We start from the raw sequence: 26,597 nt of genomic DNA, 5'->3' as shown, positions 1-26,597 counted from the left end.
ACTGAGGTGACAAATTTCCTGGGATAGTTCCTAATATAGTGTCGGACCTCATCTTGCCGGATGTACTGGGGCATCTCCACGGGGCAGGGGCTCAACAAGTCGTTGGAAGTCTCCTGCAGAAATACTGAGCCGTATATAGCCGTTCATGGCTGCAACATAAATGTTCGATGGGATTCATGTCGGGAAATCTGGGAGGCCAAATCATTCGTTCGAACTGCCCAGAATGTTTTTCAAACCAATGGCGAACAGCTGTAGCTCCGTGACATGATAACTTTGTTTGGGAACATGAACTCCATGAATGGTCTCCAAGTAGCCGAACATAACCATTTCCAGTCAATAATCGGTTCAGTCGGACCAAAGAACACAGTCCATTCCATGTAAACACAGCCCACACTGTAATAGAGCCACCACCAGCTTGTACAATGCCTTATGACAACTTGGGTCCATGGATTCGTGAGGTATGCGCCACACTCGAACCCCACCATTAGTTCTTACCAACTGAAATCCGAAAATCATCTGACCCGGCCACGGTTTAACACTCGCCTAGAGGTCAACCGATAATGGTCACGAGCCCAGGAGTGGCACTGCAGGCGATGTCGTGCTGTTAGCAAAGGCACTCGCCTCGGTCGTCTTCTGTCATAGCCCATTAACGACAGATTTCGGCGCTCTGTCCCTATGAATACGTTCTCCGTGCGTCCCACATTGATTTGTGTGGTTATTCACGCAGTGTTGCTCGTCTGTTAACACTGACAACTCTACGCAAAGACCGCTGCTCTCGGCCGTCAAGACCGTCGGCCACTGCTTTGTCCATGATGAGAGATAATGCCTTAAATTTGGTATTCTTTGCACTATCTTAACACTGTGGATATCGGAATATTGAATTCCCTAACGATTTCCGAAATGGAACAGCCCATGCGTTTTGTTCCATCTACCATTCCGGGTTCAAAGTGTGTTAATTCCCGTCGTGCGGATATAATCACGTCAGATACCTTTTCACATTAATCACCTGAATACAAATCACAGCTCCACCAATGCACTTCCCTTTTATATGTTGTGTACGCTATACTACCGCCATCTGTATATGTCCATATCGTTATCCCATGACTTTTGTCACCTCAGTGCACTTCCCAGCAGAACATGTCAGCTCCAGGCAGAAAATTGCCCCGCGTAGGATTGTAACACCTCGAAGTTGTAATTGCAAATTTATAAACGAAAATGATGTACATATTTGACAAGATTCAACCGTGTGCCGTGTACTATACAGTGAATGTGAATACTTAATGATTATCACAACTAGTGACTCGAGAATATGACACTAGAGAAGTTTACGGCGTGGCGCGGCAGACGCTGAAGTGCGAGACATCGACACGCAGAATCGACAGGCGCGAGAGCAGCGTGCGAGCCGGCGCCGGATGGCGGCCGGCGCGTTTCGAGTATCGATGTGGGGCGCCACACGCCGCTGCCACGCGACAACGACCTCCTCCCATTGGCCGACTGGCGCCAGGGGGCGGAGCAGAGCGCGCTGCGCGACACGTGCGAGGCGGGCGCTGTGCGCCGCTAGACACTTTCCCAGCACGTGCAAACTCTACACGCCGCTCCTGCAGAATTACTCTACCACTCACTTGACTTTACTTCCTCTAACAAAATTTTTCCTTCTACATCGGCATACTCTCTCGGCACGCCACTACCTGGCGAAGAATGCTTTGCAGAAATGCTTCTCATAATACCGTATCTTTTCATTCCAAGAACGTTAAGGAAATTTAATTCATTTACGAAAGATGTCTTACAAATTCTCGTTGCACAGAGTCTTAAGTGCTGCCGTCAGCCTGATGTCTTTACCAGATAATATTAACAGAAGAGAAGGAGATGATCTGTCACGGGATCGCTCAGTAAGATGAACAAAATTACAGTGTCGCGCGCTACAAGAGATGCGATGCTTATCACCGAGAGGTATATGGTTGAAATTTCGAACATGTACATTCGAAGAAGGAAACACATTACTTCCATGCCTTGCGAAATGACCACGACGAGAAAATCAGAAGTTTGAGCTCATACGCCGCACGGAGGTTTATCAAGTCTTTCTTCTTATGCACCATTCGCCGAAAGGAGGCTTGCCGTTATAGACGTAGTAGACGCCATGCATTCTCTGTGACGTTATGGCAGGCCTGTTATTTTATTTGTGTAATATCCACTGCTTCTGTCTGTAAACTAAGTGGCTCAGTGGACATGAAACTGGTCCCGCCCATCGGGAGGTGGTTTCGAATTCCTGTCCGACTATCGAGAAATCTCGCCGATTTCCCGGACTGTGCTTCGGGAGGATACCAGGGGGATTTCTGACAAGATATCACAGTCGATTTCCTCCCACTTCCCACTATAGTCCGAGCTTGTGTTCCATCTGAATGTCACTACCGTCGTCGGGAAGTTAAAACACGGCCTTTTCTCCTTTTAAGTACGCTGACCATATTATCCAGTCAAAAATAACACAAAATAAGCAAGCCGGGCAGTAAAATTAGTCCCCCCATCCCCCTTCTCCGGAGATATCACGCTGATAGCCCAAATTCTGCGAGGAAAAAGAGTCTAATAGTTTCGTCAGGTATGCTATACCCAACTGAAGCCATTCATTGACTACTAAATCCCGTAGATATGACAACATGAGGGGTTGTTGATTACTACATTTCACACGCTGTTTCAAATTAGTCCCAGACATTTTCTGTGGGATTTCGTGCGTCAGTCAAAGGGTGGTAATGTGCCTGAGTGTTCGTCAAACCAGGAACGGAACGTATGCGCACAGGCCTTTTAAATGGCTATCATCCTGGAAACCGGAACTGTCTATAGCACATTCACCATGAAAATGTAGAACGAGAAAAACTAGGTCACCGAGAATGATGAAATAAAACATCCTGGCTCACGTCCACAGTACCCTGAATGAGTGAACCCGGGTTAACACCCCCAAAACATTGTTTGGCCCATTGAAGACGTGCAAGTTTTATGACCCGCTGTGAAAATGGTCTTTTGCGAGGTAGTTTACTATAATTAATGCCCGTTGCACGAAGATCCGTTGCCATGTTCCCTCCGAAGCTGCTTCAGGTACACCGTACTTAGCTGACAACAATGAAACTGATTGTTATTGACAAGGTGAGACAATAGTTTCCGTTCACTGTAGGTTTGGATATTTTTACGACCACTGTTCTTAGGCCGTGTCACAGGGATGCGCGTGTGCTACCATTTCCTGTAGATGCGTTCGACAATCCAGGTCTATACACCAACAATTTGGCACTTTCATTCGCGGTGCGGCCACAGCCACGTCGAAAGACGATAGCTCCTGTTGCCATTCTGTGCCGTCTCCACTTCGGCCCGTCTTGCTGCGCTGATTCCATACAACCGTCTGGCACATACAAATCGCGTCACTGGCATGACTTACTTCAACAGTGAAGGGTCACATGGTCGCCAAGTACCAGTTTTAAACCATCTACAGAGTTCCATAGCAACCAGCGTACTCTTTGTAACGGGGTGAGTAATATTTTGTCCAGTAAGTTTAGCAATATTATTAATAATGCAATTTAATAATTATGTCCAAAAATGTTATTGAACGATTAACAAATGGTTTGTCACATTCGTAATTGTCAACGTCCTATTTCCCTGGAAAAGAAGATAAATGAGCTTCTGTGATGGATCAAAGCTGTGTGTTAGACCCGGTCCTTTACTCAAGAGACTGTGTTCTTCGGAAAGTAGCAGGCAGAGGCACTGGCAGAATGAAGATCTCCGATAGATTACGAATTGTGTCCGGATAATTTCAGTGGTTACGACCATCGCCCTTAAACACTATAGTCAATTTCAACTCTAACGATTTTTCATCGCAGCGTTGCGGAATGAGAAACTTATTTTTAATCTGAAGAATAAATTAAGTTGCTCGACAAGGCACAGAAAAATTTGAGGAAAAATATTACGAGACACTGAACAAAGAAGTGATAATCAAAGGCATGTGAGTAGGATTCTTAAAATTATTAACAATGTAGCAAGCATTACCTGTAGTTAATGAAGAAAAAAAAACATTGTAAGTTGGCGCCCTTAGATAAAAATTAGTATTGCGTCCATAAGTGTTTCCTCAGTTGCATCTGAATCGGATAGCTGAACAATTACATGATAATACCACGAAGTTACGTCTACGTGTTGTACAGAATCAAGATCAACATTATTAGTTCGAACCGCGAACAGTTACGTTATAAGCGATAATATAAAGATTGGTAATAAAAGAGAATTGTTCAGGTACTTAAAATGGAGAAAAGTGGAGAGGGCGGACGAACAAACAAGTCTATGACATCACGCGTGGACATCGGATAAACATCGCAGGCGAATCTTGCGCCAGGGTCGGATTATATTTCTTGAAATAAATAATTTTCCAGCGTGAGGCTGTTTTTTTTATTTGATATGAATACTCTTACTTTATTTTATAGGTGATTAGTTAATTTCGCCCCCTTACGCATTAACAAGAAGCATCGCATAAAGAATTACGTCATGTGTTTCAATTTGAAAACATAATCCATCCAGCAGCGTGGACTATATCAACATGTAACGTCGTCCGATGTTCCTGTCGAATGGCGTTATATCGTACCATCACACAAGTAGGATTCTGTATCTAGGACGAAAAAAAGTCCAACCTAAATGAGGACTTAGTTACCTTACCAGAACACGCGGTACATTAAATTCAAATAGGTCACCATATACCATGAAATGAAAACGTACATGATGCGGTAAATATCTTCAAATCAAAGACGTTTTTATTTCGAGGAATGCCAACCATTTTAATTGCGCACGCGCGCGCGCGCGCGTGTGTGTGTGTGTGTGTATGGCGGGGGGGGGGGGGGGGGGAGATCGGGGGGGGGGGGGGGGTACGCGCTGTTATGGTGACAATCCCGGCATGTGTTAACATCTTTTTTTTCGTTCTAGATATCAATGATCTCATATCGTATCTACAACGACAAAACGATAGCCGAAATACTGGGCTATAGCAAACCAGGACACAACAAGATCTCGTTTTCTTATGAAGTAACTCAAGAAAGCGGTCCTACGAAGACTACGTACTCCGTACGAAAACATACCCAGAGAACGTTTTCTCGTCTGTAGCACTGAGCACAGCTTCGATTAGAACGAAGAAGCAGCATGCCTCGCACGTCGTGTTAGCAGACTGTCCCAGACAGTCCACGCTGCAGTCTATCTCGCATGGGATTTTCAGATTCTGAATGTTTAAGGAGGCCAAACAGCTAAGGTCATCGGTCTCCAACACACCCCCGAGGACGGAAGCAATGTACACACTGCGTATTGAGTAAATTTTGGTTCAAGTGTAAGAAAGTGTTCTAATTGTTTGCGTAGCGTGTATCCGAGGCGTAAAATGGGAACCAGCCAGGTATTCACTAGTGGGATGTGAGAAACTGCCTAAAAAACACTTCCAGGCTGGCACACCTTTCCGCCCGGAGGTCGCGTTAACACGCGTGGCTAACGGGGCGGGTCGCATGGGATGTATAATAGGTGTTGAGAAGTAGGAAGTAAACCCAGAGCCATTCTACGAGAAACTTCAAAATGTTTTCGCTCTTCTCCTTGCAAAAGAAAGAGCGAGATGGCCCTGGATAGTAAGGTTGTACCTTCAATTACCCAGGTTACTTTCCAGTTGTTTTGAAAGTTAGCCGCATCACATCAAAATAATATGCACAAATCGGATACACACTACTATATTTCAGTTAAGAACATTGCAGGTAAAGATAGAGCTCTCCGCAATCCATAGATTGGTTTGAACACAACAATGCTTTGTTAGGTATGGTCCTATTGGAAGTGATGTGATTTTGCCTTTCGCTGCTCTTAAACTGGTTTACTTAGCCAGTTACGAGGTCGTTCTGAAAGCTAATATCTCCGAATTTTTTATGTGAAAACTCTTAAAACTCTTTAAATAAAGCAAACCTTATTAACATTCTAGATTTTTATTCTTCATGTCTACATATTTATTTCGCAATATAGTCACACACTGGCAACGGACACATTCCTCCCAACGAGAGACCAGTTCATTGATAACGTCACTGTAGAACGTTTCACGATGTCGACGGAGCCACATCCTCGCCTCTGCTTGCACCGCTTTATCACTATCAAAAAGTCCTCGAAGATGTTCCTTACATTTTGGAACAGATTAAAATCGGATGGTGGCAAGTAGCGATTGCACGGAGGATGGTCGATGACACTGAATCCAAGGCGTCGGATTTGCTGCAGATGTAGCGGCGCTCCTGTGTAGCATGGAATTGCCACGTCGAGGAAGAGGGTGCTCTGTGTGTGGACGAAGCTTTCTGCTCTTAGAAACTTTATTACAGCACGCTGTTTCTCACGCACCGACGTACTTAAGAGTACACACCGCCACGTTACACGCTACAATTCGGCAGAGGACTGCAATGTGTAACCATGAAGAATAAAATGTAGAGCGTTAAAAATGTTTATTTAAAAAGCCATGAGAGTTCTTACATAAATATTCGGATGAATCACTTCTCAGCGCGTCCTCGTACAAGGAGATCTACAGTTTAATGTGAATTCCGAACCACGAAACTCGGCACTTTTCTCACTAGCAAACATAGCCAGAAGTGACAGATAAAAATTCTAGGTCTCACTTGGGGTTTAACCGGCACCTTTGGATTCTTACAAGAGAACCTCCCCATTGCACCCCCTTCAGATTTAGCAATAAGTTGGCACAGTGGATAGGCCTTGAAAAACTGAAAACAGATCAGTCGAGAAAACAGGAATAAGTTGTGTGGAACTATGAAAAAAAAGCAAAATATACAAATTGAGTAGTCCGTGCGCAAGATAGGCAACATGAAGGATAATGTGATCTCAAGAGCGGCGTGGTCTCGTGGTTAGCGTGAGCAGCTGTGAAACGAGAGGTCTTTGGTGAGCCGTCCCTCGAGTGAAAAGTTTAATTGTTTATTTTCAGACAATTAATATCTGTCCGTCCGTCCGTCCGATGTGAGGTAACTGCGCCGTAGTATTGGGCAAGGTAGAAGAATCTTTTTACCGATTCGCAAAGTGTACAAGTTAGGTGGGTCGACAAAATATTCCTGTCATGTGACGCACATGCCGTCACCAGTGTCGTATAGAATATAGCAGACGTGTTTTCCTGTGGAGGAATCGGTTGACCTATGACCTTGCGATCAAATGTTTTCGGTTCCTATTGGAGAGGCACGTCCTTCCGTCTACTAATCGCACGGTTTTGCGGTGCGGTCGCAAAACAGACACTGAACTTATTACAGTGAACAGAGACGTCAATGAACGAACGGACAGATCATAACATAAACAAAAAAAGTAAACTTTTTCACTCGAGGGAAGACTTGAACCAAGGAGCTCTTGTTCCGCAGCTGCTCACGCTAACCACGAGACCACGGCGCTGGGGGGCTCACATTGTCCTTAATGTTGCCTGTCTTGCACATGGACTACTCAGTTTGTATATTGTGCTTATTTTTTCCATAGTTCCACACCGCTGCTTCCTGTTTTCTCGATTGATCTGTGTTCAGTTTTTCAAGGCCTATCCACTGTGCCAACTTTTACCTAAATCTGAGGGGGGTGCGATGGGGAGGTTCCCTTGTTAGACTAGCCACTGTAACACCAAGTCACTTATTGTACCTATTATGAAATGGTGGCATTCATTTGCCGTGAAGAATTTCAACAGTTGCTGTTTCAGCCGCGTTTAACACCTTGGCATTAATTTCTTCTTACACCCCCGTTTGTTCTTTACAGAAGCCATCTGTTTCTTTGTCGTTTTACATCTCTCTATCCAAGTGGTTTACAATGTTTACTTATTTAACTAAGCTGTCTTCCCCCGTTCTGTTGATATTAATATCTCTCGTGTTTAAAGAATTGTGCCGGCAAAATACCGTAATAAGCATACTCGTACTATGATGTTCAGGACTGTTTATTTCCGTTACGCAGTCAGTGTTTTTGAGTTTTCATTCGTATATGGGCTAATATGAAGTGAGAGTTTTTGAACACTATAACCGAAAGGAAGTATGTAGGCCCGAGAGAAGACATTAGAGCGTGTACGTGGCTCCAACACTTCATAAAAGCAGCGGGTCTGTAGCAGCTGCTGCAGCTGGGGGATGTTGGGTGCAGCTGCTGCAGCGCCTGCGCACCAAACACCCTCTCCCACCCCACACCTCACCCCTCCTTACCTACCGACACGTGCCGACCAGTCACCCCGAGCAGACAGGATACTCAACCTTGCTTACACTTCAGCTGTTAGGCAGCGCGTGGCTTTACCTCCTGCGTCTTTTAAGTTTCTTACGCTCGATTCACACTTGACGGAACGGAACGTCAAAACATTCTTCAATGAATTTCAAATGGGGGCGTTCATACAGCCGGTAACGACACGAAACGAGTCAATGTCTACGTTTATCGGGTACAAAGTTTTGACACTGGCGGCGGTGGTGGTGAGGGAGGGCAGGGTGGCGGCATTGATAATACTGTGTCTTCTTAGTGTTCATTTTTCGAGACATACTGCAAAGGTTCCACGAGAACCCGGATAGTTTTTCCATGAGCGTTCTTCCCCAAAAGAAGTTAGGTAACTCAATGCGAAAACTAATTTGGGTTTTAAAATACCTGAGAAAAAAAAGGGCTACTATTTGACAAATCAAGAACTTAAACTGATGAAAGAATTTTCATTAAAGAAGCTTCTTTAAAAGTGAAAAAATAAACTCTATTGCCAGAGCAAAATACAGTAGTTTTTGATGTTATCTGCTAGTTTGGAACTGAACAAAACACAATGGATATATTGAAAATGTTCTATGTATTGCCATCTTTTTTCGTTAAGTGTTTGTATGTAAATATTTTCTCCAGCAAATAAATATCTACAAATTGAAATATTCATTTGATTTATCAGTAATTTACGACACAAACTTTGTCAAGAAAATTAATCACGAATGTTGCATAGGCTGTTAATATATCGGTCATTCCCAGTTCTTTAATTCTTAAAGTATTTTCCAACTTTCTATTTTACTGATGATACCTCATAAAGTCACTTTCATCATTTGGTACCAGGTTAAGTGAAGTTATACTGTGCTGATATTCCGTCGACAGTGAACACACCTCCATTTCACAGTGACTTCGTCTTCTGTTCCTTTCACATCCAGTGTGAGTCAACCTTCAACCAGTGGAACTGTCACAGTGATCGTTATTGACCATTTAATATGTAATGTACATGGATCGTATTCTTCAAAAAACCGTATGCTGAAGACAGACTCATGCTGAGCAACAAACCATTTAAGAACAACTCATCTGCCACAGAACGAATGCAGTGTGGTTTGTCTACAATATTCCTTCCCCTGCCCCTTCGTCTCAAATCTCGGTGGTGGGGACAGAGAGAGTTGTAGAGTATCCTGAAATCCAATTTAGGTTGGATGAGGTCAATTTGGTTGTGAGATGGTGAAGCAAATGAATGTGAAAATCAAATAAATGATGTGGTAACAGACTGATCTGTAGTGTAGCCTTTGGTCTATGTTCACCATTAACATTTACTCCATATTGTGGTGACATATGAACACTGATTTGTAACCGATTCAGCCATTTCTAATTTTGTGGTATGAAGCCATTGTAGCTAACTTTCATTCCATATTTAACATACTTCTCTAATTAAAACTTCAAGGTAAATTAAGAACTCCTTTGTTACATAACAGAGAAATCACTGATGAGAATTTTGATGCGTATTAAGTACACACAACTCTGACTTTTAGTTGTCTCATTAAGAAATAAGTAAGTTTCTATAACTTATTTTCTCCATAGAAGCATGAGACACATTATTTTCTCTCCGAGTCCCCACAATTTTTCTCTTCCTCACACCTAGCCAATACTACTCAGATTCCTGCTATTTCATCTACAGACACAACAATTACTTCTATAAATGCACCATAAGGAGCTGAAACACAGTAGTGCGTTATAGGCAGTATCAATCCTGGATAAATGTATACAGGTACAAAATTGCATACAATTTTTTATCAAGTTTATTTTGTGCCATTACATGTGAAAATTTACGATCCGTATTTGGTGACTAAGTGGACAATTGCCAGACTACAAATCCACATTTGCTCCTAGGATCATTGTCTGTTGTTCACTGATTCTTTCACCTCTAGCAGTAACTTGTGAATGTAAAAATTCCAAGTTGTGTTGTGGTTCGGAGTCGATGCTCAACTGTAGTTCCCCCCCTACATCTGTGTGTGTAAGATGGCTCAAAGATTGGAGAAACAAACATCCAATAGGCCATGCCTAATAATGTTCTAAGGCATTTAAACCAATCTTCAGGTTTTGGAGTCCTTTACCTTACCAACAGTCTATGATGAGTACAAAACACCACACACATATCGTTCAGTATTTTTCTCTTCATTTAGACTTGATTTGTAATTATTATAAAAATGTTCACATGGTTGATTCCAGCAAATCATTACCATCCTCAGGAGTGTTAGGAATATTTGCAAAAAGTTCTGTCCACAGCTAAAGAAAACAGAACTGATAATGATGAACACAAGTTCACCGGAACATTTTACTGTACAATATGACTAAATTTAGTTATTGCTTACATATCTGCACCCTACGAAGGTAAATATCTTTCTTGTCCTTTGAGTACCAAAAACCAAAACTTTACACCAGAGAAATTACCCCACAAAGACTTATTTCTATAAAAAATGAAAAACACAGAATGGACTCATGTCTAATCATCGATCTCTCACAAATATAAATGTTTCTTTTGAAAATATTGTGAACATGCTGAAGGCCCAATGATCGGCAAAGGCCACAGAAGAACGACGTGCATGACATCATGCGGCCATCAGCAGTCACAGCAGAGCCTCGTGTCTAACGTCACATGCCTGGTGTAAAACATCCACCAATAAGCATGTGACAGTCAATGTGTTACTGCCTATATCCTCCAAATCTCCTGATGAAAAATTATACTCTGAGAATATTATCAAACAGAAACCTACATTAAATTTTTCACTTCAGTACAGGGTGGTAAGTTTGTGGCTATGGTGAAACTGGGGGATGGATTGAAAGGAGCATCAGACTTCTCAAAACTTTTCATCATGGGTCTCTTGAAAGAGATCTTTTGACTACATTACACTTCTGGAGATTACTACAAATCTACAGCATATCTCATTTAATTGTGTTGTACAGTTGTTGGAGTTCCATGGTATGCTCCTCACCCGATACTGGATACATCGTTATGTTTACCTACAATTTAGTTCATTCCGATAATTTTGATTGTAACTGAAATTTTGTTAATCTGCCCTTCATTTGTTTTGTATAATATATTTTGAAAGCCAGTAGCCGAGGTACACAATTTCTTTCTTTTTAAGTAGACAGCATCACCCTACTGCCATGTTGAATGATATTTTTTAAAAATGATCACAAAAATGGAAAATTTAATTGAACTTATACAGAAAATTTCCAGTTAGCAAATAGTTGTCAAACAAACAAATGACTTATGTCAGCTGCCTTTTGCTAGTGTCTCTTACACATCCTTTGTATCAAAATCTGTTTCAGCATGGAGGAATTCACAATCTGCAATACATCCCCTATTTTGTAGCTACGTCTGTGTTTCACCGAGGTGGTGCTTTGCAAATAATCTTCCTTATAGATTATTAGGCCATTACAACTTTGTCTTGTGTGGTTTCCTTGATGCTAGTATTTTCTATTGTCTATTTGGTCCCACTTCAACCAATCCCCTACTGATCTCTTGACTTTTCCACTGTTATTTCCTAGCACTTCTAATGTCTCAGGTCTCCATATCCTTTTGGTAGCATTTCATGGTTAATTTCCTCCACTGACTGGGAGCCCAGGATGACTCATCTTATGTAATTCCTATTTATTCTCATTTCATCTACTCCTCCTTGCTCTATTGACCGATGAAGACACCTTTGGTTTCCAATTCTTGCATTTTCTTCTGGTTATTTACATTTGCCTTTTGCAGCCTGTAGTTTTGTTACCTGTGAATAGCATTGATAATGTTTTAACAAAACTAAACTGTAGCTAACGCACTGGAACAGAGTGAAAGAGTAATTACGGAAAGGATACCTAGGCTATACCTAAACCATTTTTCAACACATCCTAATCCACAGGAGCCCAATGCAGAAGGGCCTCTGTGTAATTTGAAAGTCTGACAGATGTAACAATAGTCTGAAACATTGGGACCGGCCTGTTAGGAATGCCTAGATTGTCTAGTTAGTATGAGTATTGCCCAGAAACACAATTGCCTGGGTTCAAATTGGTAGAATTTAAATTTCCCACTAAGGTCTATAAACGTCCTTCTACGCAAAAAAAGAATGTGCTGTCATGGAACATACAGTCTACCTACTACAGATTGTGAAGTAGGAAATTCAGTTGTTTGCACTATCTGAACTGCCTCCTCATACATCAGTCACATGCAAGCTAAATTACTGATGAACACTAAAATGAGGATTTGGATTTGACAATTGTAACTGTAGTAGTCACTGCACCAGCAGTGTCACCAGTAACACAAACTATAACAAAGATCAAGACTAATTCTCTTCTTCGAAACCAAGCAAATATCAGCATTCGATCACTTAACATTGTTTCTGCTCTTAAAAACCTGTTAAACAATTTCAGCCTCAATTATGAATGGTGCCCATTGCCTACAAAGTATCAACCAGAAAGCCAAATTAAATTTTATGTGAGAGGACCAAACACACCCTGCGACTTCTGAAACCAGCAAACACAGGCACAATACTTTCTTGTGCCAGACTAATGGGGTAGAACAACTAATGTGAGGACTCAAGCATTGTTGATACATAGTTACAGCAATTCTTCCTGCATAGTAATGCAGTTCATAAACGGCACTCTCAGCTCAGGCAGAAGAGAGATCGCAAAGAATTATATGCCTCATTCTCCAACAAAACTTTACACAGTGATAGAGAGAGAGAGAGAGAGAGAGAGAGAGAGAGAGAGAGAGAAGTACTGATGACCTCCCTCTTTTATTAAAAAAATAGTAATAATGTAATGCATAGATATTATCATTGTAACTGAGTTATTGTGTTCCTATGCTTTAAGTATGATTTGCCAAGCAGTTTTTGAACCCCCTGTTCCCTTACAAAAAAATAACCTTGGGCTCAAACTGAGAAAAAAAAGAGAGTTTACAGCTGATTACAAAATTTAAATCCTATAAGATACTTTAATGGAGTAGATGATAACAAACCAAAGAAATATGTAAATATTCATTTTATACATTGGAATGCCTTGTAAAAACGAAAAAGTTGCTAAATTTATAACACATTTATGTACTTGCTGTAGAAATTGGCAGCACCTACAAACACGTAACTGTGTGTTTATTTTCTCCGTAATGCAGATGTTAAGACTAGTAAGTCATGAAAGGTCAAACGATAGACTCTTTAATATTTTCTGTATAACACTAAGCCACTAAACAAGGGAAAGTGCAGTATCAAACTGAGTTGGATACATTCATCAGTGTGTATCACACTTTAAGTGATTTTTGTAACCTTAATGTAGCTTCAGTTTTTTGTGAAAGAGTTGTTTTGCACATTTCCTGTAAATCAGAACAGTGTATGAAAAATAAAAAAATATTTCTTAGGTTCCACAATGATATACTTACATGACAAGATTAAAACTTCTTGTTACCTCTCTGTGTAAACTGAGAGGTAATTGAGAACTGTGTACTTGCATATGATTGCTTTACACAGGACGCTGCAACAATTTTTCTAAACAGTGTTAACATTCTCGAACTCTGACATTACCTCCAGCTGCATCCACACTGTATGCGACATGCAGAGGCTCACAATGGAGGAGGAGGAGGAGATTAGTGTTTAACGTCCCGTGGACAACGTGGTCATTAGAGGTGGAGCACAAGCTCGGATTAGGGAAGGATGGAGAAGGAAATCGGCTGTTTTCTTTCAAAGGAACCATTTTCCTGAAACAATTTAGGGAAATCACGGAAAACCTAAATCAGGATGGCTGGACGCGGGTTTGAACTGTTGTCCTCCCGAATGTGAGCCCAATGTGCTAACCACTGCACCACCTCACTCAGTACTCGCGATGTAAAGCAGTGCAGTAAGGCACAGTGTGTTCATAGGCGTGCAGCAAAGTTCCAGTGTGTACATGAGTTTCAATAAGAATGGAAAACAAAAAAACGCATCCCAAACAATGCTGGCCATGAATGAACCATTTCCTTTGATGTACCAACATTACACGGAGCTTATTTGTTGTTGTGGAGAGCAGTGCTGTTTGGTATCCATACCAGACACGCCTGTCACGCCATACCTCTTTTCTTGGTTTTGTTGGGCATGGCGCAGCTGAGGTTTAAAGAAACCCAAACAGCTTGTGCTGAACAATATAGTGTCATTGAACTCCACTACATGGTTGTCAAACTACATTCTAGTGCTTCTAGCAGTTTCAGCAACAAGAAAACCGGTAAAACTAATAAAGTCTGTATAATGAAATTTTCCCTCATAATCAATATTTTTCTGTGACATGCACTGTTGACAACTAACTGATGATTAGTGTATATTTTGAGTGTGAACTGTGGCCAATCACTTTATAGAGCCTTAAAATATTTTATAGACAGCTTCCAAGCCAGCATAGGCCTACATCAGAATGTTTATATTTACATCAATTTTATACTGTGTACCATATCCAGCTACAGTCACGACAGCTTAAGGAGAACTCTACCAGTTCATAGCACTGTTGTCAGCTTTCAATTGCAAAGAGCTAACAGCTGCTGGTGAAAACAGCAGCCGTCTACAGAGCTGTGACAACAATGAGACGTTCCCACAGAAAAGTTTACAAAATTGCGTAACATTACTGGATGAGATAGACCTGCAAAGCTGCTGCACCCAGCCCACTGCAATTGTCAGGGATCAATTTATGATGACTCACCTATAGTTGCCGAGATTGTGGAACAGTCATTAAAGTCTAGAAGTTTTGAGTATAAGGATACCTTATATTCAGTATGGAAAACTCAACAGTGAAATGCACATGGTTTGACATAGAGATAGCATGGTCTGTATAACCGAAGACAACAGAGAGAGAGAGAGAGAGAGAGAGAGAGAGAGAGAGAGAGAGAGAGAGAGTGTGTGAGTGTTTGTTTGTGTGTGTGATCTATGTCGGATGAAGGCCTTGATCAAAGTATAATACAGCATTTTAAAGAGCAATATTCACAAGTTCCGGGATAACACAATAGGACCATAATCTCACGGCCAGCTACACATGGTACATAACATGTAGTTACAAATATGTACCAACCCATGAGAGGTCAGCAATGGGTTTAAAGCTGGTTAACACCACAATAAAAAATTTAAAAACACCAAAGAGATAGGCACCACAGTCACCACACAAATAATGAATTATTTAAGCACAATCACAGTGTTCAGTGCCTAGAATGGACAACATAAATACATGTATAATTCTTCATGAAGTAGTATCCACTTGGCATCTTCGTGAATCAAGTGAAGATACTCGGTCACTTGGAAAACAGCTAGTGCTCTTTTTTTGGTAACACTGAAATGCTTTCCGCTGTACGTTAAGTGTCTAAAATAAATATTTGTATGTACTCTCAAATGAATTAGTAGTATTCCTGTGAAAATACATTAGAAACTCTTGCATGACTAGCACCTCATTGCTTGTGGTTTACACATTCAAGCCCGATTTGTCCTTTACATCAAAGATTAAATGTTTGGACTTATCACATGGTGTAAGTCTACACAGCACAAAGCCTGTTTATCTGTCCAAGCTTATATTTTTCAGATCACACAAATCATCCTGGCAAGTATTAGTATGTTCAGCCGTGCAGCGGCATGTTGGATTCCCTTACAGACTATAGTCGAGCAGGTACAGGCAACCTATTCTATTTGATATTCTCTATTACTTGCCCCTGAAACAAATATCGGTCTGATTTTCAAACATTTTAAGTAGTCCTATGCACTATTCACTGTTCATTTGCAAGTGGGTGGGTGCTGCTTGTTTTCAATAGTTGTTTGTCATTTCTTTCACGGGACTTCCATCATCGTAAAACACTAATTTTACCAAGAGACAGTCATTTTGCATTTGGCCAAAATGAAAGAAGCAAGTAAAAATTTAGTTTAATGTCCTGCTGCTGAAGAGGTTATTAGACTTGGAGCACAAGCTCAAACTGGGAAAGAAAATCAGCTGTATCCTTTACAAACCGGACATTCTGACATTTACCTAACACAATTTACAGAAACCATGGAAAATATTATGAAATACATATTTGCTTAGTTATCCATTTTAGAATACTATGCAAATGGGCAGGTGAAATTGTCTTTTAATCATAATCAGTAAAGTATTGTGTGCTATGATGAGCACTGAGCACTTTGCAGCGGAACACCTTTTTTGTTTCTTCCTCACAATATCATAGCTAAACTGTACATTTATTTTTCTTCATGTCAGAGTAAGGGCTCATTTCACTTCATATGTTTGAACAATGCCTTCAAGATAAACAAGCTGTGTTTCACTTTCGATTCTAGAACCAATTTTCCACTTTAATACTTTTTCATTATTAGCAGCAGTCTTATTCTACTGAACTTTTTTTGTCAACCTATTTATAGTAAACCACTAAGGAGTTCTCCTAACTCCTCTATACAAAAATTAAACAATGGAAAATCCAGGATGGAATGTAACAATATTATGAAAAGGAAAGTTGTCACTCACCATAGAGCAGAGATGCTGAGTCGCAGATAGGCACAACAAAAAGAATCTCACAAATAAAGCTTTCGGCCAGTAAGGTCTTTGTGAACAATAGACACACACACACACACACACACACACACACACACACACACACACACACACACACAAACAAAAACAAATAAAAACACAAACAAACTGAGACTGCAGTCGTGTGTGCGCCGAAAGCTTTATTTGTGATATTCTTTTTGTCGTGCCTATCTGCGACTCAGCATCTCCACTATATGGTTAGTGGCAAGTGTCCTTTTCGTAATACTGTTACTATACAACAATTATGCATATGATAATAATCAAATTTTGCCATTAAAGTATACTACAACATGAAGGCTGGTTTGAAAATGATACGCCTTTATTCAGAATGAATCTTTCACTCTGCAGCAGAGTGTGTGCTGATATGGAATTTCCTGGCAAATTAAAACTGTGTGCCAGACTGAAGACTCAAACTCGGGAACTTTGCCATTCACAGGCAATTGCACTACTGACTGACATACCCGAGCATGTCTCACAACCTGTCCTCATAGAGCAGTTGCCCGCAAAAGGCCTGGCAACAGTTTTAATATGCCATGAAGCTTTTATACCCTTTCATTTCATTAACTTCTGAACCAGCCTACTCTGCTACTCAATAAAAACCTGTAGGTTCTTATCAGAGTCATCAAATCAGGAACTTTGATTGATGTCAACATGTGTAAAAAAGAAATTGTGTTAATCAAAATAGACACTTTCCATTTATCCCAGTGGCGAAGAAGTGTTATGAATAGGCATATACATATATATAAATAAAGAGAATTAAAACCATTACATGTGTATTGATTTGTCTTTTATACAACTGTAAACACGCTTTCATAACCGTATTTATGAATTCCTAGTGACCATTAAAGTCTTAAGGTACATCAGAAAATTTCAATGCGTGATTCATAAGCAAACTTAGCAACGTTGTATAGTATAGTTTGCCCATGTGGTACTTTGTAACTGTTAGCATTAAACACCATTGATGAAGATTGAAATTGACTTACTATAGCTCATAAATGGCATTCCACCAGATTTCGCATATAGTACATATGTTTTCGAGATACTTGGGAAAACTTATTCATTCACTGAGGAAGAGAGAGAGAGAGAGAGAGAGAGAGAGAGAGTGTGCAGTAGGTGTAGGGACCGTGGGGGAGGGGTGGAGGTAGGTGAAGAGCTGGCAGAAGTAATCACTGGTAGTTAGAGAGAGAGAGAGAGAGAGAGAGTGTGCAGTAGGTGTAGGGACCGTGGGGGAGGGGTGGAGGTAGGTGAAGAGCTGGCAGAAGTAATCACTGGTAGTTAAAAATACATATTCCGAACCTGTATATGTATGGCTGTTTGACGGAAATATGTGACACTATATAAAAACTCTTGCAAGTATTCGCCAGATCAAACAAGAAGAAACAAATTTTTACTATCCAGGATGTCAATGGTAGTAATGATACCTTACTGTGTTTTGAAACAATCAAGACAGAAATAAATACTACACAGGACCTACATAAAAAATGAAAGGCATCAAAAACTTAATAATCTTTTAATTTCAGTAAACCATTTAGAAGAAATAACTTCCATGCATTTAATAATGTCAAAAATAACAAAATGTCAACAAAATAATTCTCACAGCAAGAAGTCACACAGAACAACACAAAAGTATAAAGAACATAAAGGTATAAAAAAACATATTATAAACTGAAGAAAAAATCTCACAAACAGAATGTTGATCAAAGTCCAATATTTCATGCATATTCCCAATCATACAACTATCTTAATGAAAATATATTGAAACTTCCCTCACATCACAAGTGATAAAGAAATCCACCCTGAATTGAAAAATTTTTTATTAACAAATTTCATTAAAAGACACGAAATTCCATAACAAACAGCCCTACTATGTCTCTTGCACATGAACAGAGAAGTACACTAGCAAAGGCTCATCTCATCTTCACAGTAATACGACGGAAACAGCAAAATATGAGGCACCATTCTCTCACAATTTGGAAGAGTTTATATCAAACAGCATATCTTTAAGTATTTCATGTATGCTGTGGCACACTGAGTTTTCACATCAAATAAAAAGCTAGAAACAGGACAAGACAAGTGAAAGGAGTAGCTCTATTGCATATAACAAACTGTATCAGCAGGAGAAATTCAGCAGTAACCAGCAGTTGACTATACTTCCATGAATTCGAGACAGAATTTTTATTGATTAATGGACAATAACATGTCTAACTACAAACATCAAAGTCACATAACAAAATATTTTGTTTATAAACTCAAATGCACAACTATATTGTTTCACACACTGTTTGCGTGTTATTGAATTCTGTGAAGGTAACGCGTGTCAAGACTTCACTAAGTGATATGAAAAATCCTTTTGCTTCTTCCGTTGACTGCTTAACAGACAAAACTACAGTGCCCATAAGCATTGGACTGCACAAATCAAGCTGCTATGTATGATTGAAGTAGTGTAAGAAAATGCTTGTTTACCAAGTTATCCTTCAAAGCAAGTATGCACAGCCTTAAATCACACAGTCAAGTTTAATATCCTCTTATCCGAATATGTAAAATCAAACAGCTTTCAATTAAGGAGCCTATTCATGAAAAACAACCAATATCAAGAACAATGAATTTAAATGTATCAAATAAGTTAAAATGGTGCACACCAGCAAACATGTTTACATCACTTTAAACCAAGGCAAAGATTAAGGAAATCGTACATTTTTTTTTCAAAATAGTTTGTTGTGAGTGAACATGTTTGAAGGAGTGTTATACACAGATTTAACACTTACCCCTGGTCTATCCTGTCGACGGGATTGGGTCCTGGTATCTGCCCCGGCATCATGCCGTGTGCTGGAATAGGTCCTGGAATTGGGTGTCCGGGGCCGTGTCCAAATGGTGAACCAGGAGGAATACCAAACTGAGGGCCTCCAAATGGCTGTCCCGGTGAGGCAAAGTGAGGGTTCCCTGCACCCGGAGGTCCGCCCACAAACGGTGGTCCTGAGGATCCAGGCCGTCCAACAAACTGAGGTCCAGGTCCGGGACCAGGAGCACCGGCAGACGGCGATCCGAATGGCCCGGGGCCGGGACCGGGTCCGTTGTAAGGTGGACCATTGTTCGGAGGTGGAGGGAATCCGGCCGACTGAGGTGGTCCCGGTCCTGGCGTAGATGAACCAGATGGAGCAGGTGAAGCAGTGTACTGAGGTGTTCCTGAACCAGGTGGTGGTCCTCCTGAGTAAGGGGGAGCACCCGCAGGTGAGCCGGCACCGGCCGGCGGGCCCTGGAAGGGCGATGGCCCCTGGAAGCCCGCCGGCGGTCCGGAGAAGTTCTGATTAGAGTTCTGAGAAAAGTTCTGGGGCTCCGAACCGGGTGGCGGTCCCTTCCAGGTGGCAGCAGGGTCCTCCAGTGTTGCTGGCAGCGTGATTGGTGGTGCACCACGACCTCTACAGCCTAAAAGAATGCAGTAACATTTAGCTCTTCAGCACAGGCAGTTTGCTATTTTATAGTTTTTGCTCTAAGCTAAAAGATAAGTTTGCCCTTTCCTCAATACTCAAGAAAGAAACATGTAACTTTGATAGAATAAGGTTATCTTAGATCTTCTGTGTGTACATACAACATTTAATGAAGAGAAAATACTTCTACAAAAAAACTGGTTTATTTTCTGTTTATATTTCATTCACTTCACTGTCAGTATGCCTTTAGGAGAACGAATAATAATTATTAAAAAAAGCGTTTCACTGGCTGTAACTACGCACAAATACACATTTCGTTCCTAATAGAATAATCAATTCCGCGTAGCCATTCCTATAAGGTTTCAGTAACCTTTTCTGTCACACACATACAAAATGAAAACAATAAACAAAATCTACGTTCACTATGAATATTTTGCCACTTTTATTTTCGATATTAAGAAAAGAATATGTATACGAAGACAAAATAATGTTTATCTGAAGAACTTTCCGAGTTGGCAGCTTTATGTTTACTTCAACTCCTAATATAAATAAAGAATAATTCCGTTAAACCTTGGGCTACAGACCAGTAAAAATTAAATATTAATTTACATTTCTTGTTCCGCTGTCCTCCGCGCCCTTGTCTCATTCTGTCAGTGTCGAAATTAACAAACTTTGTATGTTTTTATGCTCTGCCTTAGTAGACGCATAGCACCAAGACCACTCGAAGTTCATACTTCTGCGAACGCACACCTTCAGAAAATATCGTGTACTGCATATCACGAATCGACCAAACTCGACGCACGGGAGCATTTCCATGTTTAGTCTAAATTTCTCCTTCATTTTGCCAAACATCAGTTCTGTCTGTCAGATTTTCGTCTTTTCTAATAACTTCTCAAGAAACGCAGCAAGTAAACACCATCAAGGTCAAGCTTATGTTTATCTTCTTATGCCACTCGTAGAAAATATCACTTATTTATTCACATACGTATACTTCGAAATAACTGTAATATATTTAAGCATTTTATTTCAGTCCTTATTCACAATCTTGTGCGTATTTACGTATAAACTGACCACTGTGAACGCAGATTTTTAATCAACATAGAGTATACATTAATACACGAAATAATGGACAAACGCATGTCAGACGTCACTTCCACGGTACTGTTGCACTATTTCTACCTATAGATTTAAATACAGATCACAGCATATGAAATTACGAAGGTTTTCAAGCCGAAAACTGACGCGAGATAATTACACTCTGCTAAAACGCATGGCAGTACTTCCGATATAATTCACCATTTTTCTTTTCCAAACTCACATAAATAGATAGCGTAACATTTCAAATATAAAGCAAACGCCCACCTTTCTTGCCTCTTCCGAGGGCCGTTTGTGTTGGGGAAGTCGTGGCAGCGGTGTCAACTAATTTTCTTCTTGGGCCGTCTGCAAAAATTATCCTGCGAGAAGCCACTGAATGCTGCCATTTTTACAGCGCGACGCGACCGGCTGAGGGAGGCAGCGGTGGGCATGTTGTCGTGCCACACATCCTCGGAGATAGTCAGCCACTCTGTAGACGATGACCGGCGTCACCAAATGAAACTTAATTTCTGTGACTTGACAGCTGTTACTTTGCGTTTTTGTTGAGCTTTCTTTACATCCACCTGACAAATTTTTTCGTTCGCATGTCTTCCATCGTGAACTCACAGTCACCGGCGGTTGACAGTGTCACCCTAAAAATCAATAAAGTTCTCCCCCCTGGCCCTTCTCGCCTCCCCCTATTCCGCAACACTACACGACTATCATTACTAGGCACAATGCAATTGAAGAGTGACGCTTTTGGAAATAGTAGCAGACGACGACTTGTAGCGGGCACCGAACTTTACTTTTTTTTATATATATAATTGACGGAACTTTTCTTGTGTAACAGACAGAAGATTCTCACATCTTAAAGAGAGGCAGACTGTCTAAGGGCGATAGCCGGCTGCGTTGTTTGTAATCGAATGTTGAGACGAGGAGGTGTTAATGCCATTTAACCTCAGGCTAAACGTACAGCCCACGCATCTTCGGACTGCTAAGAGACGCTACCGGCTTTCTGTATAACACGAATCTTGAAGAAGTAATCTTCTTACTTTAATGAATGTAGCGAAATTATTTGTATTAAAGATACCTGAAACACAATTAACTTGCTTAAAATCTGCGTACGCAGGACACAAAACGCTCATAGTACTTAAGGAATGATTCGTTTCACCTAGATAAACACCGCATGGATTTTCTGTTTATCATGCCTGATAGTAGCTTGGCTCTTACATTAGGAAATAAACTCTTGACAGAGTAATCTTACTCATTAAATTTACCTTAAATAAACAGTATAAGATTTTATGCTCCATGTCTCTTCATTAATTCTCAGTGTAGTTCATCTCTTTCAAACTGACAAGTACCATAAGGCACTTTTGTTATAATTTATTATATTAAAATTTCCTGTATATAGTGGATACTATTGCCAGTAGACTCTTTACACACCCCTGTTAGGAGATTCGGAGCTTAATGACCAAAAATTAAGCAGACGAAAAGAGCTATCGTTTTTAAAGAATTTGCAAATTGCAAACGAAGGTTGCTTGTATGCATTAAAGCTATTTATTCATTGTGAAGTGACAAGTTCATCGTCACACCAGCAGATATCGTAGAACTACAGAACGCTTGTTTTTCTTTTTCGGAGCTTTCTAATAGACTGTATTTTACATATGATGCAGCTCCTCTCACGGCCGCGGGGGAGTTGTAAATACCGCAGTCTCCCAGGTTGTCATCTCATCAGTCGAGTAGACAACGTTGCCAAATATGACGGCCCGCTGTTGCTTTTGTATGTGGATTGTGGTAGTAGGGTATGGCGGTGAGAAACGGTGAATGTTAACAGAAAGCAGTCATTCTTAAAAAAATGTATACAACATGCGATGGAATGTTCCTCGCGGGTATCCAATTTGCACCACCTCTTTTAAGTGAACATCTAACGACAAATGGTCACTCAAATTCACTGAAAGAATAATACAGTTTAAAATAAAGCGTCTAACATTAGAAAGCTCTTTGGTAGGAAAGCAAGCGTTAGTTCGTAAATAACGCGTCACAGGCTCCCACTTTATTGAAGGAGATCTTGCAAGTGTATGCCAGATTGGTACGGAGCATCGATTGTTTCGTTTGCGTATAAGTGGGGCCATCTACGGCGCTGTAGAGTGGCTGTTAAGCTCGGAGGTCATTAGGCGAGATAGTATGTGTATATACAACGTATGGTGCTATAGTTTCTTAAAGTTGGCTTACTAGCGGATCTGTCTAATGCGTGCGAAAGGAAATGATTTTCCGATGCGACACAGTTAAACAAGACAACATAGACATCCGAAACCTAGGCTGTACGATCCGAAACCTAGGCTGTACGTAGTGGTTTTGGGTTAGACCGGCAGAATTTTAGCAACAAATAGACCTGGAGCGTCGTGTGAAGTTGAAATTTGCTTGCATTTAGTAAATAGCTATTACTGAAAATGTATACCTTTGAGGCCTTTTCGGAAGATATTTAACGTAAGAAAATACGTAGTGCTGCTGCAGTATTGAATTAGAATAATACCTCGAGTAAATGAAATGTGGACAGTCTTTTTGAAAGTTGTGATATCGCCATCGAAATTGAGTGTTTTGGTGATAAAAGAAGTCTCATGTCTTTCTAGTACTACAGATTGCTCGCCTACAGTCGTGTGTAGACAACAATTATAGTTTAGTCGTACGTCATATTGTTTTCATATGATGTGATGTTTTAACGGTACTTTATTTACTCATTAATAATAGTACATTAAACAGGCTGCAGTTTTCTTAACGGAAATTAAAAAAATGGCCATAGGTTAAATAAATTTCTCCTTTTTAAAATTCCTCCTTGCATTACTCAGAATTGTCTAGTTTGAAACCAGCATTACAGCGACTGAAAACTGAAATTAAAGTGGGGTTAGAATGCAGTTTATTTACATTTTTTTCTTGTACGGTAGACATCAAGCGTACATCATTTGCAAATGTCGTACTTAGGTTGATTAATAAGTATAAATTATAAGTACGTTAGTAGTGCATGTATTCGTGTTGATAGTTTTATTGTGTTACAGCAGTAGCATAGAATTCACTGAGTGAACAAAGACACTAATAAAGTTTTGAAATTCTTGTGGAACAGCTTTGGCTCCGAAGTTTTCAAAAAAATGAGGCACCGCGTCTGAACATTACTATAAGGACCATTGTCAGTTATTTTTAATTTTGTGCTGTACCTCACCTTATGCCGTCATGATTCACTGATTTGCTTACTTTTTTTTACTAAGCATTAAAATATAAGAAGTTTGTACAACTAAAAGGAACATATTATCGGTATTTATGTTGGATAAAGGATTCACAACATGACTAGTGTTTCTGTTAGCAATGCGTTAACTGAATTGCCCTTTCCTGTAAAATCAGTATTTAATTTAGTTGTAGGTGTGCCTCACAAACCCACAGTTCAATACCATAATAACAAAGTGGTTAAATTGTTAGACAGTACACAACTTCTAAGCTTCGGTATGGAACTACTTTTGTCAGCCGGCGTATCAGATACAGGCCACTGCTGATTTTCTCACAATCAGAATTATTTCAGTGGTGTGATATCTCATATATACTTAAGTATAAACTGATGGGAATGGACTTTATTATATGTTAGTAGCTGGGGTGTATTGCTGTTGTTGTTTAGGCCTTTATGTAAAAAATATGAGGTAAATTTGACTACACCTTTAGTTGCAACTGATTTTAATGCCTCAAATACTAAATGTGAGTTGAAGGGATGTCATGCCATGGGCACAAAATAAAGAATTGACCCCTGTGCCACCCCATAAAATTTATTTGTAGAATACTAGAATTCTGTGACCTCATTATTTGCACTGCTTGAGATTTGTGAAGTATGTGGACAGTAATTGTATGGATGAATCTTTGAGTGTTTATCTTCAGTTTCTTAATAAGTAGCCTGTGGCTGAGTCAAAAGCATTGGAAAGATCTAAGAATATACCTGTTGTCCTTATGACTACCTCTAGTAGGGTATACATTAATGGAGAAATTTGATAACTGTAGTAGTTGTACTGCAATCTTTCTTACAGCCATGCTGTGTTTCTATTGGGTCATTCCATGTCAGTTCAACCAGGGGCTCCAGCTCATAGTCTCAGATTTGACAGAAATTCAGTACACTAATTCTACCATGTGTGGAACACTCGTGTACAAAGTATTAGTTTCCGATGCCAATTAGTTCCAGAATTATGACTTGTGAAAGGAGGTGGCGTGACCCGGAAATTGCAACACGCATCTGCCAATCTATCTTCAGACCCAACTTCAGGTCTTAATAACTTTGGAACTATTCCACAGCCCAGTGAAATTTTTACAACCCATTTAGAGAACACACTCCATGAATCAAAACACCAACAACATATTTCTGAGGGAAAATAAAAAATTCCAAATTATGATAAAAAAATGTAATACATTAAAAGGTAAATATTGTAGGTGCCCTTTATGCCAAATATAATTCACTCAAAAAGAGTATAAATTTTTTGTGGTAAGCTTAATGTGGCCTAAACACACACAGAACTCATCATGCCCATATCAGTCACAAAAACTGAGTTACATGCACATGAAAATACAAAAATTTGAAAAATTGCCTGAAAAACAGATTTTCTAAGTGTGGTAGCACAAAAGGGACAAGTGGTATCCAAGCCAAATTTCACACACTGCATACCTGTAAGTAGACCGTAATGATATATATCTCAAATTTCAGCATGTTATTGCAAGACATTTGTGTACAATGGGAGTTAACAGATGTATTTGATGATGTGGCCATTGTTCCACAACACAATTTTGTGAAAACATATCGTAAACTGTTCTGCCTCTTCTTATCCTCCCCCACAACTGTTTAATCACCAAGCAACAACATAACACCCGTCTGCCAAATGTGGCCAATGAAATTATCTTGCTGGTGCCATGAAGTTCACAAATACATCACCTTCTGCTTCACTGCACTCGGCAACACATCCTAAATACCATTTGTCATCATAAACAGCAATAACATAGCAACCTGGTTGTATGTTACTGCTTTTGCTTCTGAATCCTGAGACACACACACTGTGAAGACACATGTTGTGCATGAACCTGTAGTTATAATCGGACAGTCTGCTTATCTGCACATTGTCAGAGTCCGCTGGAGAGAAGTGGTGATGGCTTCTTGTGCCTGCAGTAATTTTAACGTGTTCTAGTCTGCTTTTTAGCAACTCTTCGAATAATTGTATGCCAGAGATATTTTTCTGTACCCAGGTAAATAGTTGAAGAGGTGTTAGAATGTGACCTTCTGTAGGATGCTGCAGACTAGCTTGTGAT

At 40.2% G+C, this 26,597-nt stretch overlaps 1 protein-coding gene across 6 annotated transcripts in view; it reads right to left on the bottom strand.

The window, feature by feature from the left end:
* Positions 1 to 21,455, bottom strand: part of LOC126092392 (LIM domain-binding protein 2) — an 846,950-nt gene extending 825,495 nt beyond the window's left edge. For 3 of the 6 annotated variants that reach the window (XM_049907960.1, XM_049907963.1, XM_049907966.1), the window contains exons 1-2: positions 20,808 to 21,455; positions 19,539 to 20,196 (exon numbers count right to left, since the gene is read on the bottom strand). In XM_049907960.1, the coding sequence (XP_049763917.1) occupies positions 19,539 to 20,196; positions 20,808 to 20,844 (695 nt within the window). In that variant the 5' untranslated portion in view covers positions 20,845 to 21,455. The remainder of the gene's footprint in view (positions 1 to 19,538; positions 20,197 to 20,807) is intronic. The other 3 variants (XM_049907962.1, XM_049907961.1, XM_049907965.1) reach the window with 3 other exon arrangements.
* Between the last annotated feature and the right edge of the window lie 5,142 nt (positions 21,456 to 26,597).

This window comes from Schistocerca cancellata, chromosome 7 (genome assembly GCF_023864275.1).
Source record: "Schistocerca cancellata isolate TAMUIC-IGC-003103 chromosome 7, iqSchCanc2.1, whole genome shotgun sequence".
NCBI classification, from domain to species: Eukaryota; Metazoa; Arthropoda; class Insecta; order Orthoptera; family Acrididae; genus Schistocerca; species Schistocerca cancellata.
This window is presented reverse-complemented; position numbering and strand designations above follow the sequence as displayed.